Raw genomic sequence first — 17,911 nt, forward strand, 5'->3', positions numbered from 1 at the left:
GCCGTATTCTAAGATTTTTCTATAATCAACATAAATGGAATTATACTTTGATCTTCAACTCTTTCTTCATTTTATTTTTAAATGGATTTATTTATATTTAGTATTTTGTTTTTTGATTTAAGAAAATCAAGAAAATGTTGTCTATGGATCCTAGTAAATACTACTGATATATATATATATATATATATATATATATATATATATATATATATATATATATATATATATAACCCTTCTATGAAAATTTTGAAAAAGAATAGGATTTACGTATTAATCGAACATTTCTTCTTTGTAAGATTTGCAAAATATTTTTTTTGTAATTCTAATCTTTTAGCATCATACATAGTTTTGTTCGAATTCAAATTGATCTTTGAAGTTAGAATCCTTTTTTTTTTCTTTCTTTTTTTCCTTTTTCTTCTTTGTGTCAATTGATCTTATAGATTATTTTGGTGTATATTAACCTACTCGAGTTGATCTTGTGGTGTTGACTTGAAACCTTGGAGTGCGCCCCTCTCAGGGTCTTGGGTTCAAAAAAACACCCTATTTATAGTGAATTGTCCAATGATAGTAATTTATAGCAAAATGTAGTAATTCTTGTATTATTTTTGTTGTTATTATTATTACTAGCGGAAAAACGGGCACTACCGTGTCCGTCTGTCCGCTCTTTTTACCACGCTAACGTCTGTGTATATTTTATTATGTTTGTTTGTATAATTGTGATTACAATTTTTAAATTTTTAAATATTAATGAAAATTATTCGTATATCGATTTATCTACAAATTGTTGTCAAAACATATAACGAAATTATTTATCAACTCAACGTATTTTGGTTTTTCCGTATATAAAATAAAAATAAAATAGTGATCATTTTCTTATTGATTATATTTATAGTGACATATACTTGATCTAGTTTGGTACATGTTTTTTAAAAAAACTGGACATATACTCATATCGTGTTTGTTACATGATATATTTTGTGTGGTAACAAAAAAATATTGTGTTTACATTAAAAAAAAAATTGTGTTTATACTTTTTTTTGACAAAGTGTTTGTTACATTTTTTTTAATATTTGAATTCACTTTTATCCATTATCTTTTTTTAAATGGTAAGGAAAAAATTGAACACATACAATTTGTTACATTTTGTTTTAATATTTGAATTTATTCTTATCTATTTGTTATATGTGTTATTTACATTGAAATCTGAAGATGATTTTGAAAGGACAAAAAGTCAACCCCAAAAAGTCAAAAGAGATTATTTTCTTTATTTATATATATATATATATATATATATATATATATATATATATATATATATATAGTATAGATTAAAAAACATCCTAATTTTTTTTTAATTAAAAAACACCTTATTTTAATAATCAAGACACAAGATAGGGTTTGAAAATCATTAATAGTACATACAAGACCCCCACCCCACTCCACACACTCCCCTATTTTTCTTAGCTAGAAACCATCTTCAAGCGGTTGCTTTAATTGCATCTACGATCACCCTATTACGAGCCTCTCCGATCTTCCAAATTGTAGCTTGCCAAATTAGCATGAGGTCTTTCCGATGTTTTTTGTTCCAATAAGATGAGGAAAAATAATCAAGTGTGGCAACATTTCTGGGTAAAATAACTCCCGTTTCAACCCACTTAAAAATCAAATATCACACCTCTCAGGTAAATCTACACTTACAAAATAAGCAATTCTCCACCTCAGGATTTACGGGACACCAAACACGATCCGAGCTCACCCCTTCCAACAAAACTCCCCTTCTTTTCAAGTTGGCAGGGGTAGGAAGTCTTCCAAAATTAACATTGTGCCATTCAATTCTTCATAATTCTAATCCACTTGGGTTGGTCCGGTGATATTGGCTTGAGATAGTGTAATCCTTCTCAAGATTTCAAGTTCGATGCTCCCTAATACCGATTTAGATGAGTTAATTTGGCTTCTCAGAAGAAAAAAATCTTCATAATTCTTCATCTTTCAGAATTTATGCTTAATAAGTTAGGTCTCTATTAGCTAAACCTCTTCAATTAAGTTTTGGTATGAAAAGATTTATTAGTAGAGAAAAATGATGGAGTCAGCTTCAATAAATTCTCTACCAATCCTATATAGACAGATAGCAACTCTCTCAATATATCTATACAGAGTGGCAGTATGGTACTACTTAATTGGCTTCTTCGATTTTTATTCCCAATTACATCAATGGGTAGTTAGCTTTTCAAATCAACAAGTCATGGCATCATTATAATTTATTTGTTTTCAATGTCACTGCACTAAACATAGCAGTGATGACACACAATCTTAAAGAATTTTTGTTAGCAATAAACACAGTTTGAAATTGTAGTTTCAACAATAAAGATATTAAAAACCTTACTTGTTTCTCATTAAAAAAAGACATTAAAAACTTTAATATTGCAGTTAGATTGCTGTTGCATCTTTTATTTTTTAATAAATATTCCATTCATATGGGTATGGTAATAAATATTCCAAGCTAAGAGAACATGGGAATGGTTTAATTCTGTTGCTGAAATTTGCATATAGAGATTGAGACAAGTAGGTTAATGAGTTCACCTGATGGCCCAGATAACACTGACACAAAAATGAGATAATATGTGTTAAGTATATCACACTTCAATGATTCATTCATTGATACATACATGAAGTAGTCTCAGTCTGCCAACTTTTTGGTTGGTCCTAGATGGTAGGGCTTCCAATTATTAATGTTTATATTAAAAAAATGACATATCTACGAAGCATGAACACTCCTCGGATTAGGTGTGTACAGATGTTCGACACGCGTCGTGTTCGACATCAACACGACACTGACACTTATAGTTACACTGAATTATGTAATTTTCTTAAACTTTTAGTGGTATCGGCGTGTCAGTGTCCGTGTCGTGTCCGTATCCGTGCTTTATGATAGATACATTTGGATCACATGAAATCAGAATCAAAACAAGAACCATAAGCTTCCCTCAAGGCTCAATCTCTGCCGTCCAACCAATCCACTAGATAGGTCAAACTAAAGTGTAATCAATCATCTTTACAGGATGCCATGGCCACTAGCTATATAAACTTTGGTAACTAATAATTAGAACAAATTGCTTAAAAGCATATCCCACAAATAATTTATAGCAAAGTGCAAACTATAGCAAACCATCATTGCATATTAGAAATGTGGTGGAAAGCAAACACTTTGTTGTGGCTACTTTCAATTACTTCAATCCTCAAAATCATCTACTTTGGTCTTTTCATATTGTTTATCCTTTCATATTGTGCGGGAAAGTACACCTTTTTGGCTTTATAATACACATTGGTGAATCTGTACTCCCTCATTTGGGGGACCCCAATGATTTTTTATTCTTTTTTCTTTTAAATAAAGTTATATAAGTATATGCTTGAAATATTTAATAGAGAAAATAATTTCTCCACTAAGTGGAATATCAAGGTGTAAAAAAGATTAGATAAAAAAGTGAACCCTATTAACCCTAGATATAAAGAATGATGTGATAATTTTTTTTATGTAAATCACGCGCAATCGAGATTAATCACATGAGCCAAATAGAACCATAATGATCGTAAAATTGTTTCTCAAGAAATTTAACGCTGTTGTGTTTCAAAGCCGAATTCAAACCAATATACAAACTGAAAGAGATTTGAATCATGTCATCTAATAATAATGGCAGTAGTAAAGTCTAAACATATTATAGCAAAAATAAACATTTGGAATTTAATTGGATAAGAACTTATGATATGTATGGAATGTGATGGAAGCATTATGTCATGCTCTCTGCGTTAAAGAATGACAGACACCAATGAATATTGAACAGAACACACTATTTTTTCCCTATGTGTGAATGGGAATTAATAACAGTGAATGGATTACTCTAATGGTAGCAACAACATAACATGGATCATGTCTCAATCACATTCTATTATGATGCAATAAGCTTTATGAACGCACCACAACCAGACACAATAGTAATGGCATCCTTTTTTCTTTTCTCCTGTATTCCAATCATTTGATCTCTTCTCTCAATAGTTTTTATCTTTCCATGTGCACTTCAACTTTTAAGCTTCATCATCCATCAAAAAATAAAATAAATTCAAACCTTTACATATTTCTTGCCTTATTTGAACCAAAACCAAAACACTAGTGATGAACACACCCTCAAAATTATGCAAAAGAAACAGAAAATAGCAATCAATCTATTACTTGCATATTTCTAATCATAACCACAGTGAGTTAGACAAAACCATGATTCGATTGAAGCTTTAAAATATATTTTATACCAAAATTACACTGATACCCGTCAATCTAAAAATGCATAGTTGGACCGTTGGGCACATCAACCTCTTACAAGTATGTGATCTATAAGCTTAGTGTCAACTTTCAAGATGATTTCTTCCTCTAGTTCAAGTCTTCAAATTAACAATATCAAAACAATATATAACATATTATCATAGCACTAAAATTTTAACCATATGTACACAAAATTGACAGAAACAAATTTTATTTTCTTCTTTACTAAGAAAATAATAAGAAAAAGAGAAAGAAGACAAGTAATAAAAATGGATAATTGATACTTTGAAGATGAAACAACAAAGATATTGATAATGAAGAAAGAACAAAGAAACAAAGAAGAAGAACAACCGTTATAGAAGATTTGTTGGTGACTCAGAAATACTCTCCAAATGAGGTCTCCACACAGCAACACGTCCTCTTCTTCTGTCTCTCTGACTACAAACCTTCTCAGACAGAATCTCAGTCAAGTACTGATCAGAAGACACAACCAACATAGCACTGTTCTCGATGTTGTTGTTACTGTTACCGTTACTTCTACTGTTGTTTGTTAATATTCTCTCGTTCTGTTCTTTTCTTTTCTTTCTTACCGACGAGTTTTTGCTATGACGGTGATTATTTTTATCCGGTGGTGGCGGCGTTGGGAGAGGCATGAGGAAGTAAATCTTACCACGTTGAAGATCAGCATCGGGAGGGACAACAACAATCTTAGGAACAACCCCGCCATCTTGCGCTGAAGGTGAAGAAGGTTTCTTGAGAACATGTTTTGGGTATGTTTTCATGATTTCACTTGCTTTGATGCTGCCACTGATCTCTTCTACTCGACCGTTGCAGTGTACTATACGGATCACATCAAGTGCTCCACATGGTAGAATGCAAGATATGCAACATCTTATGCTGTTTCTCATACTTTCTTCTTCTTCTCCTTTTATCTCAACTAATCTCATAGAGAGAGAAGGAGAAGAAGTGGGAGAGAGTGAAATGTGTGAATATATGGAGAGTTTGGAAAGAGTTGAAGAGAAGAGAGATTGATATTTGGAGAATGTGTTGTATTGTGTTGTGTGCTTTTTTGCTCTGTTTTGGTTAATGGAGTGGGAATCGGTCACATAAAATAATTTGATTTCTACCAAAGTTATGCATTTTATTCTATCTTTATATCAAATCTTAATTTTACTTAAATAAAGTGGTTGGTCATAAATTATTAGTATCTAATTATATAGATAATTATCAGGTTTCATAGTTTGTTTTTGAAAAGTAATACATGTTTGTCGGCTATCCTAGAATCACTTGGTTGAAAATTTACTCTTCAACCTTGGTGATTTAGATAAGATATAGAAGAAGTAATGCATGTTTGGATTGACAGTGAGTTTTGGTTGAATTAAAATATGATAAAATGAATTTAGCAAAAGTTAGTATTGCATTTTCAGCGAAATCACGATGATTTTTTGATTTTACTAAATTAACCATCATTCAAAGATGCACTTGGAGATATAAGAAGAAGAGAAAAAACCTTAATTTTTTTAAATCTTTTTCATTTTAATTGTTTGTCAACTTTTTTCCTCAAAAGTTTTTTTTAATAGCAGGTAATCTATATTTGAAACATTGTTGGACATAAAAACGGACACATTTTTTTTCTCAAAATTCAAACTTTGATTCGTCAAATTATAGGAGACCAGTAAATTATTTAAACTCGTCTCTATTGTATTTTTTTTTTGTCCACATCTGATTAATGGAGGGGAGGTATATTTTCTCCATGCTAGGTAGCTTAGGGATGAAATTCATGGCATGAATAATTAATAGCATAACACTCTGTATAGTTTAGGTTTTGATGCATTATTCAGGGTCCCTCACTCACCCCCTGACCACACATACACAAACTCTTTACTTTTAGTGATTTCAATAGTATTTGCATTAGGAATGGAAGGTTGGGTATACTCATAAGCGGACACATGGTTATAGTAAGTGATGGGGACTTCTTAGCAAGCAAAAAACTTTGAAACTTTTGATAGGGTTGTCACTGGGGTGTGCGTGTATCAATCAATAGTTGACACTTGTCGGCCAATAATAAATATTTTTACACTAAGTTTAGGTGAGGATGCTGGTGATGTAGGGTCAATGAGGGAGAGAATATATATATATGGAGTTTGGTGACATTAATGTCACCGTGCCATTGCATCTGGGCCACACATTGTCATTGTCATTGCATCTGGGCCACACAACACATCTAATGTCACCCAATGTGTGGTCCAGATTTAATGTCACCGTGACATTAATGTCACACAAGTATTTCCCGAAGAGGGGGATGGGAAGTGAGATGAAATGAGGAGATCTTCTTTTGAGAGAGTGTTTGTGAATTGTGATCTTTCAATCCCCCAAGCATGATCATGTGGGTTGTGGTTTTCATTGGAAAGTGAAGTTTGATGGATTTCACACTTTATATGTACCTAATGGATGGATTTTAGGTTAGTGAAGTGCTTTAATTTGACTATTAAAGCAAAGGTGTTTGTCTACTAGCCATTCTAGCAAAGCCAACTCTACTTCATCACATGCTATTTCCAAAACCCCTTTACAATATTCTTTCTTATCATAAATGAGACTTATCATTTTGGCCATTTTGTTAATTTCTCATAATGCTATAGAATCATAGTTTAACTTTAATTTTGTGCGGTTTGATTCAATTATAAACCATTTTCCAATTTCAATTTAGATAGTTTCAAATATGAACATCCATACAATATATTCCATTCAATCTCATATTTTTTTTTGACAACCATTCAATCTCATATATAAACAATATTTTTTTCCAGATTTATTGAATAAATGTCTGATCGAGAGTATATATCAAATATATCGGTTATTTAATGAACATGCAGGATATTCTTTGCTTATATGAGATGGGGTACCTTTTTTACTTTGTTTTCACATATACCTATTGCCTATTATTCTTGTATCCATTATTTCCACATGGGAATAATTAATTAATAGGAAATGTTAACTTGTGTCCTTGGGGCATAAGTTAAGAATGCAAATGTAGAAGGTTTTGCTTGAAACTTGTGAATTCAATGTCTTAAAAGTTGCAAAAGTTATACTTTTAATGTAAAATTTATTTTTAATTTCCATTTTAAGCTCCTTAACTTGTGCCCTAAGGGCACAAGATAACAATACCCTTATTATATTGGTTTATAAGTGATTGAGGTAATTAATCTTCTAAGATGTGAATAATGGAGATTGATATGATTTGTACTCCCTCCGTCCCGGAATAACTGACTCATTTTCTAAAAAAAAGTGTCCCAAAATAACTGACTCATTTCAAATTTTCAATACAACTTTCATCATTCCCAATACAATATAACACTAAATAATTACTACTTTTATCATTCCCAATACAATATATTCCACTTTCCCCTTTATTTATACAGTTTTCTTAATATGTGTGAAAAACAAAAATGTGTCAATTAAATTGGGACGGAGGTAGTATATAATATCATGTTGACCTATGTGGTCCTCATAGTAATTGAATATCCAACATGGAGATTTCAAAAAGAGAAATGATATTTTGACAACTATTTTTTGACAACTTTTGGACAACTTTCTCTCTCATACTCACATGATGTTGTTATCCTCTCTCTTCCTTTTTCTCTCTCCATTGTTTTTGACCAATAAGAAGTGAGAAAAACAAGGTTGTCAACAAAGTTGTCATCAAATGGATGTCAAAATATCATTACTCTTTCAAAAATGACGACAGGCAGTTAAAAGTGTTTGGATGGGTTTAATTGCTGGTTAATTTGTAGATTGTCCCATCTCTAATGTGGCCCTCGCATTTAATAGGTACAGGTGTAGATGTTAGTGGGAACATGTGAAGTAAGGATGGGAATAGGAGGGACGAAATTGAGAGCTTTGATATTCTATATGCACCCGGCCCGGTACGAATAGAATATAGGATGCTTTTGCTTTAGTTAATTAACTTCATATTGGGGTCATGAATTAATACACATGTGTCCTTGACCATCATTCCTTCAAGGAGGAGGAAGTGAGCTTTTAACATTCTTTCTAAAAAAATATGCAAATTGGTTCTTGTTCGGTATATAATATTTTGATCCACAAGACCGGGTTAATACTATGCACAGAAATAATCAAGTGAGTATAAGCAAAAGAAATCAAATATATTTGTGTTTTATTAAACGAACACAAATGTAGGGCACGATTTGCCCTAATTCAAGTATTTCTCATTTTTCTAATTCATTTACTATATTATGTTTATATTAACTTTGATATTATAATGTTTTTTTGTGGGTACCTCCCACTCCAGTCCAACGCTGCCACTGTAGAGATATGCACCACCACAAGAGATCAATCTCCCTTCACCTTCCCTAAGGTTGATTTTGTTTTTAGACAAGAACAAATATTTTGTAGACATGTTGCAAAAAAACATTAAAACACAATACATTTCTTCAACCTAAAATTTGTTTTTGAAGGACTCATTGTCTCATTTAAAAATGTGAAAACGGCTTTATAAATAGGGTTATATATTCAATGCAATAATAATATTGTTGCTACATGAATATTTTTTGAATTAAAACACAATACACTTCTTCAACTTAATACCAACTCTTGATGTTAAAAGACAAGAAGCACATGTGGAATGTGCATGCTAATGTTCTCTACTCTTGGTTTAACTTTTTCGACTAAATTTAAAAGGTATACATTGACATTATAATTGTTTACGTTCAATTATGTTCCACTGTATAGGTATTTTGTAAGATACTTTATCAAATAACATACCAAAGTGCCTAAACAATGATTCTTAAACCCTAAATCCTAAAAAAAAAAATACACTGTCAATTTATAATCTTTAAACTTTTTAATCATTTTAGAGGTATAATATCCTAATTTATTTGTTATATATGTCAAATATCTAAGTTCTTTCATAGTTTAATATCAGGCTCCACCCCTCATCTTATAACCCCCACAAAATCGCCCTCAAAACTTTTGACGGCATATGAAGTTTTTCTACTTGAAAAATAATAAAAACTAAGAGCATGTTTAGATTGACGGTAAGTTTAATTTGATGGAATGTGTCATGGTAATTTTAACAAAAAAAAATATATATACTTTAGAGTTTCAATAAGATTATGGTGTCATCATAACTTCGTCAAATTCATTTTGATTTAAAACAATGCAATAAACTATTTTTTTTTTACCAAAAAACATGCAATAAACTATACATATTTTTAACTCATAATGCAATGTAGTCCGTTGACAAAAACAAAGAAACATGATATATAGTTCTATAATATTCAACAAAAGAAAGTGAAAATTTACAAATGGGCATATAAATAAAAATTTTGACCGAAAAGCACAATATACTTCTGCAACTTAAAATTAGTTTTTAATGTTGCAAAGGCAAGAAGCACACATGTATTGATTTAATTTTTAAGATTAATAAAAGGCATACATACAGGCCATGTAAAGGGCAAATTAAGCCAATGAGGCTACAACCCTTTGCCTCCTTTTTACTTTATTAATATGTACTTATGAAATAATTGACGATTTGGAATTTGGTTGGAGTGTTCGAACCATTATCATGCCTTTTTGTTATTATGAAGAGATCAATCATGCTTCTATCGACTGTACTGTGCAAATATATTAAATTGTACGATAATCAAAATATTTCGAATTTTAAAACTAAAGTTGTGTTTAGGAAATATATCAAAATTGCTTGAATCCTATCTAAGATAAAATAATATTACAAGATGGATCGAATATCAAGCAAAAGTGATACATTAGAATTATTTTAATGATAAAACTTTGAACTTTTGAATCTCAAGAAAACTAAAAGATTAATATAAGAATTTATTATTAAGTTTATTTATCCCCAAAATAAAAATCTCTTTAAAAAAATTCTTAGGCCTCAAAATTTCTATACATAGAAACCTTCCATCGAATATCTTTCAATGTAGTAATTTTTGTAGTAATAATTTGTAACTCATAATGCAATGTAGTCCGTTGACAAAAATAAAGAAACATGAAATATAGTTCTATCATTCAACGTCTTCATAAAAAAAAAAGCTTTAATATTCAACCAACTAGTTGTCGAAAAATAAAAATGAAAGTGAAAAATTCAAGCCCTAAAAAAAGGTTGGCCAGCAGTGAACAATTATTGATTGAGAAATCATAGTCGTTTGTGAACCATTCTATATTTGTGGATGATTTTTGAGTCCCAATTTTACAAAAGGACATATAACTTGTAGAATTTAGTATTTTGGAAAGTAGAGAAATCTCAAGCATTATTAATAAAGCTGGTTAGAAAGGTTCCAAATCCAGCAAGCTGAATCCAATCGAAGTCATTCAGAAAGCAAGGGATTATGCTTAATTTGTTGCCCCACAAACAGCTGCTATAGTGCTATACAAACCAACTTTTTTATTTTATGGCCATCTACTCTTCCATTTATAAAGGGTAAGAAAATAAAAATGTGAAAAAGCTTTTGTCTAAAAATGTGTGTGGATACATAAAGAACAAAATTCCTAAGAGAAAATAATAAGGAGAAAGGACAAGAATTGCAACAACCAAAGAGCATCATGATGAACTTTTAACACATTCATGTCGTTGTTATTTGTAAGAAATTGCAACAATTGGAGTTCAAAGTTTTAACCTATAATGGGAGCCATTCGTTCCTTTAATTATAGCAAATAGGAGATATAGAGAAAGGAGAAAAGTATGTTTGGTGATATTGATGTGATGTGGGCATATGAAAACTAGTTTTTCCATTTCTTCCTCTTTTCAAGTTTCAACCAATTTCATGAGATTAAATTCTTCAATTAATTCATGATATTGATAGAATGGATTTTTTTTTTTTGACGTATATTATTGAATGCTTTAGTTTTGTCATTTTTCCCTCCTTCAACCATTTTCACTTGACCCTGAATTAATTTCTCTAATGAATTCATGATATTGATATTATTGAGTAGCTTGAGATTTGAGACCACAGAAGTAAAAACAATTGGATGGTTATGAGTTGAAGGTCAAATCAAAGAAGGGAACTAAGTAATATAATGTATGGATTGACATTTTTTTTTTTTTTTGAAGGATAATGTATGGATTGACATGGTTGGTTGTTATGACTTGTAGGTCACAAATGTCTTCAATTAAGTGTTGTTTTCTTAATGTAGTATTACATTAAGATGAAACATACCATTAATAAGAAAAGTTTAACATCTTGTCAAAAAAAAAGTTTAACATTCTCGTTAATTTTTTTTTTTTGAAGAACATTCTCGTTAACTTAAATTCTATTTTAACAGAGAAATAAAAATATATTAGAATTCTAGCAAAATGTTCAAAAGATCCATCAAAGAAACTCTTACATGTAAAAACATCAAGACTTGTCAAAGTTTTAAGACTTTTAATGATAGATAAAAGGATCTTTGAACGCCAATATTTTATAGGAAGACTCAAGAAACAAATCTAATATCAAGTCGTTGTTTATTTATAATTATTTCGATACCAATCAAATAATTTGAAGAAACCGTCGTATGGATTCTTCAAAGGTCTTCAATTATAGAGAATTATACTAAATCTAGTTTGTAGTTTCTACAATTTCTTGAATCTCTCAACCACATGAAAAAGAATTATACTAGGTTTTTCTTTCTTTTTCGAACTAGGTATCCTCTACACACAACGACATAAATTAACCAACCGAATCGATTAGGACGTTAACGATGACAAAACTTTCTCTTAAAAGATTAAGCCTTGCTGCATTCCTTAGGATTAAATTCAAACTCAAGATCTTTGGTTAAGTCAGAAGAGACCCCTTACTATTTCATGCAAGTGTTTTTGGGTACACCACCAAGTGGTAATTCAAATTGATCATTTATTTTTAGGGTTAAATATGTTTTTGGTCCCTATAAATATACAAACTTTTCGTCTTAGTCCTTTTAAAATTTTTCTTCAACTTTTAGTCCTTATAAAATTTTCAATCACTACTTTTGGTCCCTATTTTCAATTTAATTTTTGTATTTTTTAATGAAAATGTGCAGAAATGTGTCAAATATTCTAAAAAAAATTTCCAAAAAAAATTAGAATTTTTTAACAAAACACTAATTAAATATGAATATTTGACCTTAAAAAATATAAAAATTCATATTAAATTCATGTTTTGTTAAAAAATTCTAACTTTTTTGGGGAGAGATTCTTATAATATTATGAATTTTTCTACAAATTTTTATTAAAAAATATGAATTCTACATATGAGTGTACAGGGGCGAAGCTATGCCTTCACCATGAGGTAGCTTTGGCTACCCCATAACATATTTTTTTATTTGAAAATTTTAGTGCATTGTGTAATTAGCTACCCCAATAATATATATTTAGCTACCGCGGATAAGTTTATTTGTCAAAAACCAGTATAAAAGAAAACCCAAAATATATCCACTTGTTTGATAGATGTATTTCATCATATTTTTGCACCTTTAAATAGCTACAAATATAGTTTTATTAACAATAAAAATTGTCAAAACAACACATAGAATATACTTTATTTACTTTTTTTAAATTTGGCCCCCTCATGAAAAAATGGCTAGCTTCGCCGCTGTGAGTGTACTTTAAAAGAGAGACCAAAAGTGAAGATGAAAAATTTTAGAGGGACTAAAAGTTGAAGAAATTTTTTAGAGGGACTAAAATGAAAAGTTGACATATTTATAGGGACCAAAAACATATTTAACCCTTATTTTTATATTCTTTTAATGATTTTTGAGTAATGGTTGAAAAGATGAAGGTTGACTCGATCGGGAATAAGTTAACTCACCCTATTCAACTCGTGTTAGTGATGTAAAAATCTTTTTGGTGGTTGATTTGTAGACGTTTGTAGAAACTTAGGTCTACATCATCTCTAATGAACGCGAAAATCCTACTTAAGAAACTCAACTAATTTAAGTTAAAGATAAAGATCGAAGTTCTAGCTTCAAATCTAAACGAAGGAGAACTAATTTAACATTTAACCATTAACATTTATCTTTCAAAACAAGGGTTAATAGGCTTTTACCCCCCTGTAATATAGGTGACTTTTGGTTTTGCCCCCTAGGAAATTTTTTTTTTAGATTCCGTCCTCGTAAAATGAAGATTCTTTGGTTTTGCCCCCTGACCCCAATGAGTCAGCAGAATCTCCTATGTGGCACGCTGCGTCAGCAGATTCTGCTGACGTGGCGCGCTGACTGTATAATTATTTTTATTTTTTATTTTTTTATTAGGGTACACGTGGCATTTTTTATTTTTTTTTTTAAAAAATATTTAAAAAATTGAAAAATTAATAAAAAAAATTTTAAAAAATATAAAAAAATTGAAAAATTAATAAAAAAATTCTGGAAAAATGAAAAATTAATAAAAAATTGAAAAAAAATTAAAAAATTCTGGAAAAATGAAAAATTAATAAAAAAATATTAAAAAATTCTGGAAAATTGAAAAATTAATAAAAAAATTGAAAAAAATATTAAAAAATTCTGGAAAATTGAAAAATTAATTTTTCGATTAAAAATTAAAAATTCCTGAAAATCAAAAAATTAATAAAAAATCTGGAAAAAATGAAAAATTAATAAAAAAACTGTAAAAAATATTAAAAAATGAAAAATAATCTAATAAAATGAAAAATAATGAAAAAATTCTGGAAAATAAAAAATTTCTGGAAAAAATTCTTGAAAATATTTAAAAAAATTCGAAATTTTCAAAAAAAATTTAAAAGATTAATCATTTTTAAAAAAATGAAATTTTTGAATTTTTCATTCGTATTTTTCGAAATTTTGTTTTCAACAATGTCTACTACATTCGTTGATTCATGTGTTCTATTATCGCCCATTATTTCCCCTTTTCTCGACCATTTAAAAATTACAACTTATTAGTATTTCCTGGAATTTTGCGGGTTGTTCTTCTATCGGGTGCAATATCGAACTCTATTAATCTAGCTTTCTCATTCACTAATGTTATGACATGTTGGTTCGTTTTATTTCAATTGCATGTCTTCAAATTTAAATTGGACCTAATACAACCATACAAAACTAAATTTTAAAGTGATGAATGCATATATACTAATCAAAATTTCGAAAAATACGAATGAAAATTAAAAAAATTTCATTTTTTTAAAAATGATTAATCTTTTTAATTTTTTTTGAAAATTTCGAATTTTTTTAAATATTTTCCAGAAATTTTAAATTTTTTCAGATACTTTTTTATTTTGATTAATTTTTCCAGATTTCTTTAATTTCTTTAAAAAAAAATTCCAGAATTTTTTAATATTTTTTACAGTTTTTTTATTAATTTTTCATTTTTCCAGATTTTTCATTAATTTTACGATTTTCAAGAATAAAATTTTTTTTTTAATTTTTTTATTAATTTTTCAATTTTCCAGAATTTTTTAATATTTTTTTATTAATTTTTCAATTTTCCAGAATTTTTTATTATTTTTTTTCAATTTTTTTATTAATTTTTAATTTTTCCAGAATTTTTAAATTAATTTTTCGATTTTCCAGAATTTTTTAATATTTTTTTTCAATTTTTTTATTAATTTTTAATTTTTCCAGAATTTTTTAAATTTTTTTTATTATTTTTTCAATTTTCCAGAATTTTTTATTTATTTTTTAATATTTTTTTTAAAAAAAATAAAAATGCCACGTGTACCCCAATAAAAAAAATAAAAAATAAAAATAATTATACAGTCAGCGCGCCACGTCAGCAGAATCTGCTGACGTCACGTGCCACATAGGAGATTCTGCTGACTCATTGGGGTCAGGGGGCAAAACCAAAGAATCTTCATTTTACGAGGACGGAATCTAAAAAAAAAATTTTCTAGGGGGCAAAACCAAAAGTCACCTATATTACAGGGGGGTAAAAGCCTATTAACCCTCAAAACAAACCTAAACTTCTTATGAACAAAAAAAAACCCAAAAAAAAAAAAGAGGATGAAATTAGCCAAATCATCTTGTACTGAATCTGGGGAATCTTAAAATCTTGAAGCTTGAGAAACAAATGACAAATCATCAAACACCTAACACTCACTCTTCCACCTAACCAAAACGATGCCAGTTTTCAAAACCCCATTCAACGGTTACTCCGTCAAATTCAGCCCCTTCTACGAAAACCGCATCGCCGTCGCCACCGCTCAAAACTTCGGCATCCTCGGCAACGGCCGTCTCCACGTCCTTGAACTCTCCTCTAACCCCGCCCTCCCAATCACCGAACTCGCCGCCTACGACACCGCCGACGGCATCTACGACGTCACATGGTCCGAATCTCACGACTCCATTACCGTCGCCGCCGTTGCCGATGGTTCCGTCAAACTTTACGACCTCGCTCTTCCACCTACTTCAAACCCTATTCGTTCCTTTCATGAACATACACGTGAAGTTCATTCCGTTGATTATAATCCTGTTCGCCGTGATTCGTTTCTCTCCGCTGCGTGGGACGATACCGTCAAATTATGGACCGTGGATCGTCCCACTTCGGTGAGAACGTTCAAAGAGCATGCTTATTGTGTTTATTCATCTGTTTGGAATCCTCGTCACGCCGATGTTTTTGCATCGGCTTCTGGGGATTGTACTGTCAGAATTTGGGATGTTCGTGAACCAGGTATTACAATTTTGATATAACTCACAAATAAATAACAAATTATACAATGATGCTTATATAGCAAATTAAAACAATTGATTAGTCTAAGTGTATGTTTCATTTTGGAGTGAGAAAAATTGATTTTGTTTAGTAAATTGATTCTGTGAAATTGATTTTAGCTATAGTTAAGTTCAGGTAAAGTGATTTATGTTCATGTAAAAATGAACTGAACATCGGCAATTTCTAGCTTCAAGTAGAATCCATTAAAGCAAAATTAGGGGTATGTTTGATTGTGCGGTGACAAGAATTGATTTAGTAAAATTGATTGTGACTAAAAGTGAGTTGAAGGTAAAGTGATTTGTGTTTGAATACATTCCCTTAAAAGTTAGTTGAACTATAAATTTGTTTAGAAAAATCAATTCTAGAATCAAAAGCTACAAGTTCTAGCTTCAAGCAGAATCAATTATGGAGGCAAAATCAATAATACTCGTAAGCAACCAAACATATCAAAATCAATTCTAACCCTCCATAATCAATTCTAACCCGTATAGAAGTGGAACCAAACATACACTGATTCTACTTTAGAGGAACCAAAAATGTCAAAATATATTCTACACTTGTAGAATCAATTTTGACTCTTCCAAAAGTGGAACCAAACATACACTAATTTAAGTAACAATTGTGACTAATTATTCTAACTAACTATTACATCCAATACTAGGTTTTTAAGTAATCAGTGTGACTAATTATTCTAACTATCTATTACATCTAATACCAGGTTCTACAATGATTCTTCCGGCACATGAACATGAGATTCTTTCGTGCGATTGGAATAAGTATGATGAATGTATAATTGCAACTGGGTCGGTTGATAAGTCAGTTAAGGTTTGGGATGTAAGGAGTTATAGGGTTCCGGTTGCCGTGCTTAATGGGCATGGTTATGCTGTTAGAAAGGTTAAATTTTCGCCGCATGTGAGGAATTTGTTGGTGTCTTGTTCTTATGATATGACTGTTTGTGTTTGGGATTTTATGGTGGAAGATGCTTTGGTGAGTAGATATGATCATCATACTGAGTTTGCTGTTGGGGTTGATATGAGTGTTCTTGTTGAAGGGCTTCTTGCTAGTACTGGTTGGGATGAACTTGTTTATGTTTGGCAACATGGAACTGATCCTAGGGCATCTTGAAAGGGAAGGTACTCAAAACTTAGGTTTATGTTTTTGTTCCCTTTTTCTTTTTATATATGTGGTTAGGATGAGAGGAATATTGGAAATTTCCAATAGTCTTGTTGTATCAATGTTGAGGATGAACATATACATACATAATAAATACATCTCTTTCATTGACTGGTTCTCTGCTGTATACTGAATTTGATAAGCATGAATTCATTATTTATGATGGTTCATCAACAACGTTATTCATTTATATGATTAATTTTGGTTTCCATTTTGTTGCTTAATGAATCGTGCTTGATAAATTGATTGTCTGTTGTCATCAATATGCTGTTTGTGTTTTTCTATTGTCATTAGTTTTTTTTGCATTACGTTGTTGGTCCCCATTACTTCTGTCTTCCAAACCATATTGGTTATATTTATAATTTAGAAGGGATCGGGTTTCCATTTTAGTGCATTATCTGAGGAAAATTTTCAGCGTGGATGCTTTATATATGTTATTTTCCTAGTTCTTGTATGCGTAGGCCTTGAGATTTGTATAGTATCAGATTCACAATTTTCACTGTTTACCTTCTTGACTGGGGGGCTGGATTGCTGTACTTGGCTGTTCAAGATTCCAACTGTTTCTGCCTCTATTAACATTGGTCTTCTAATTAAGCTTCCTAGTTCTTTTATGTTATTCTTTCTTTTGCAACTTCCTTTTTTATGCTCAAATTGTTAAGAACTTTAGATGGAACCTAAAAGGAAGAATGGTTGTTGAAACTTTCATAATGGGCAAGAAGCAAGTGCAAGACAATGAAGTTGGATTTTGTTTGTAACATGGGAGCTGAGTCACTCAA

General features: G+C 30.4%; 2 protein-coding genes across 2 annotated transcripts; one reads left to right on the top strand and one right to left on the bottom strand.

Moving 5' to 3' along the window:
- Positions 1-4,438: 4,438 nt before the first annotated feature.
- On the bottom strand, positions 4,439-5,455 carry LOC146944108 (phosphatidylinositol 4-phosphate 5-kinase MSS4-like protein). The gene has a single exon (XM_085742485.1). The coding sequence runs from the start codon at positions 5,257-5,259 to the stop codon at positions 4,666-4,668; it is 594 nt and encodes a 197-aa protein (XP_085598611.1). The 5' UTR covers positions 5,260-5,455; the 3' UTR covers positions 4,439-4,665.
- Positions 5,456-15,307: 9,852 nt separating this feature from the next.
- Positions 15,308-17,346, top strand: PEX7 (peroxin 7). Its single transcript, XM_085742487.1, has 2 exons — positions 15,308-15,923; positions 16,681-17,346. The coding sequence occupies exons 1-2, from the start codon at positions 15,374-15,376 to the stop codon at positions 17,085-17,087; spliced, it is 957 nt and encodes a 318-aa protein (XP_085598613.1). The 5' UTR covers positions 15,308-15,373; the 3' UTR covers positions 17,088-17,346.
- The last annotated feature ends 565 nt before the right edge of the window (positions 17,347-17,911 follow it).

Source organism: Medicago sativa, chromosome 2 (genome assembly GCF_051527215.1).
Source record: "Medicago sativa cultivar Bolivia chromosome 2, Bolivia_mono, whole genome shotgun sequence".
Classification (NCBI taxonomy): Eukaryota; Viridiplantae; Streptophyta; class Magnoliopsida; order Fabales; family Fabaceae; genus Medicago; species Medicago sativa.

Coding starts and splice junctions, on each gene's coding strand:
- LOC146944108 (XM_085742485.1), bottom strand. CDS start 5,259: ATGAGATTAGTTGAGATAAAAGGAGAAGAAGAAGAAAGTATGAGAAAC.
- PEX7 (XM_085742487.1), top strand. CDS start 15,374: ATGCCAGTTTTCAAAACCCCATTCAACGGTTACTCCGTCAAATTCAGC. Junction 15,924..16,680: donor TTGGGATGTTCGTGAACCAG/GTATTACAATTT, acceptor ATCTAATACCAG/GTTCTACAATGATTCTTCCG.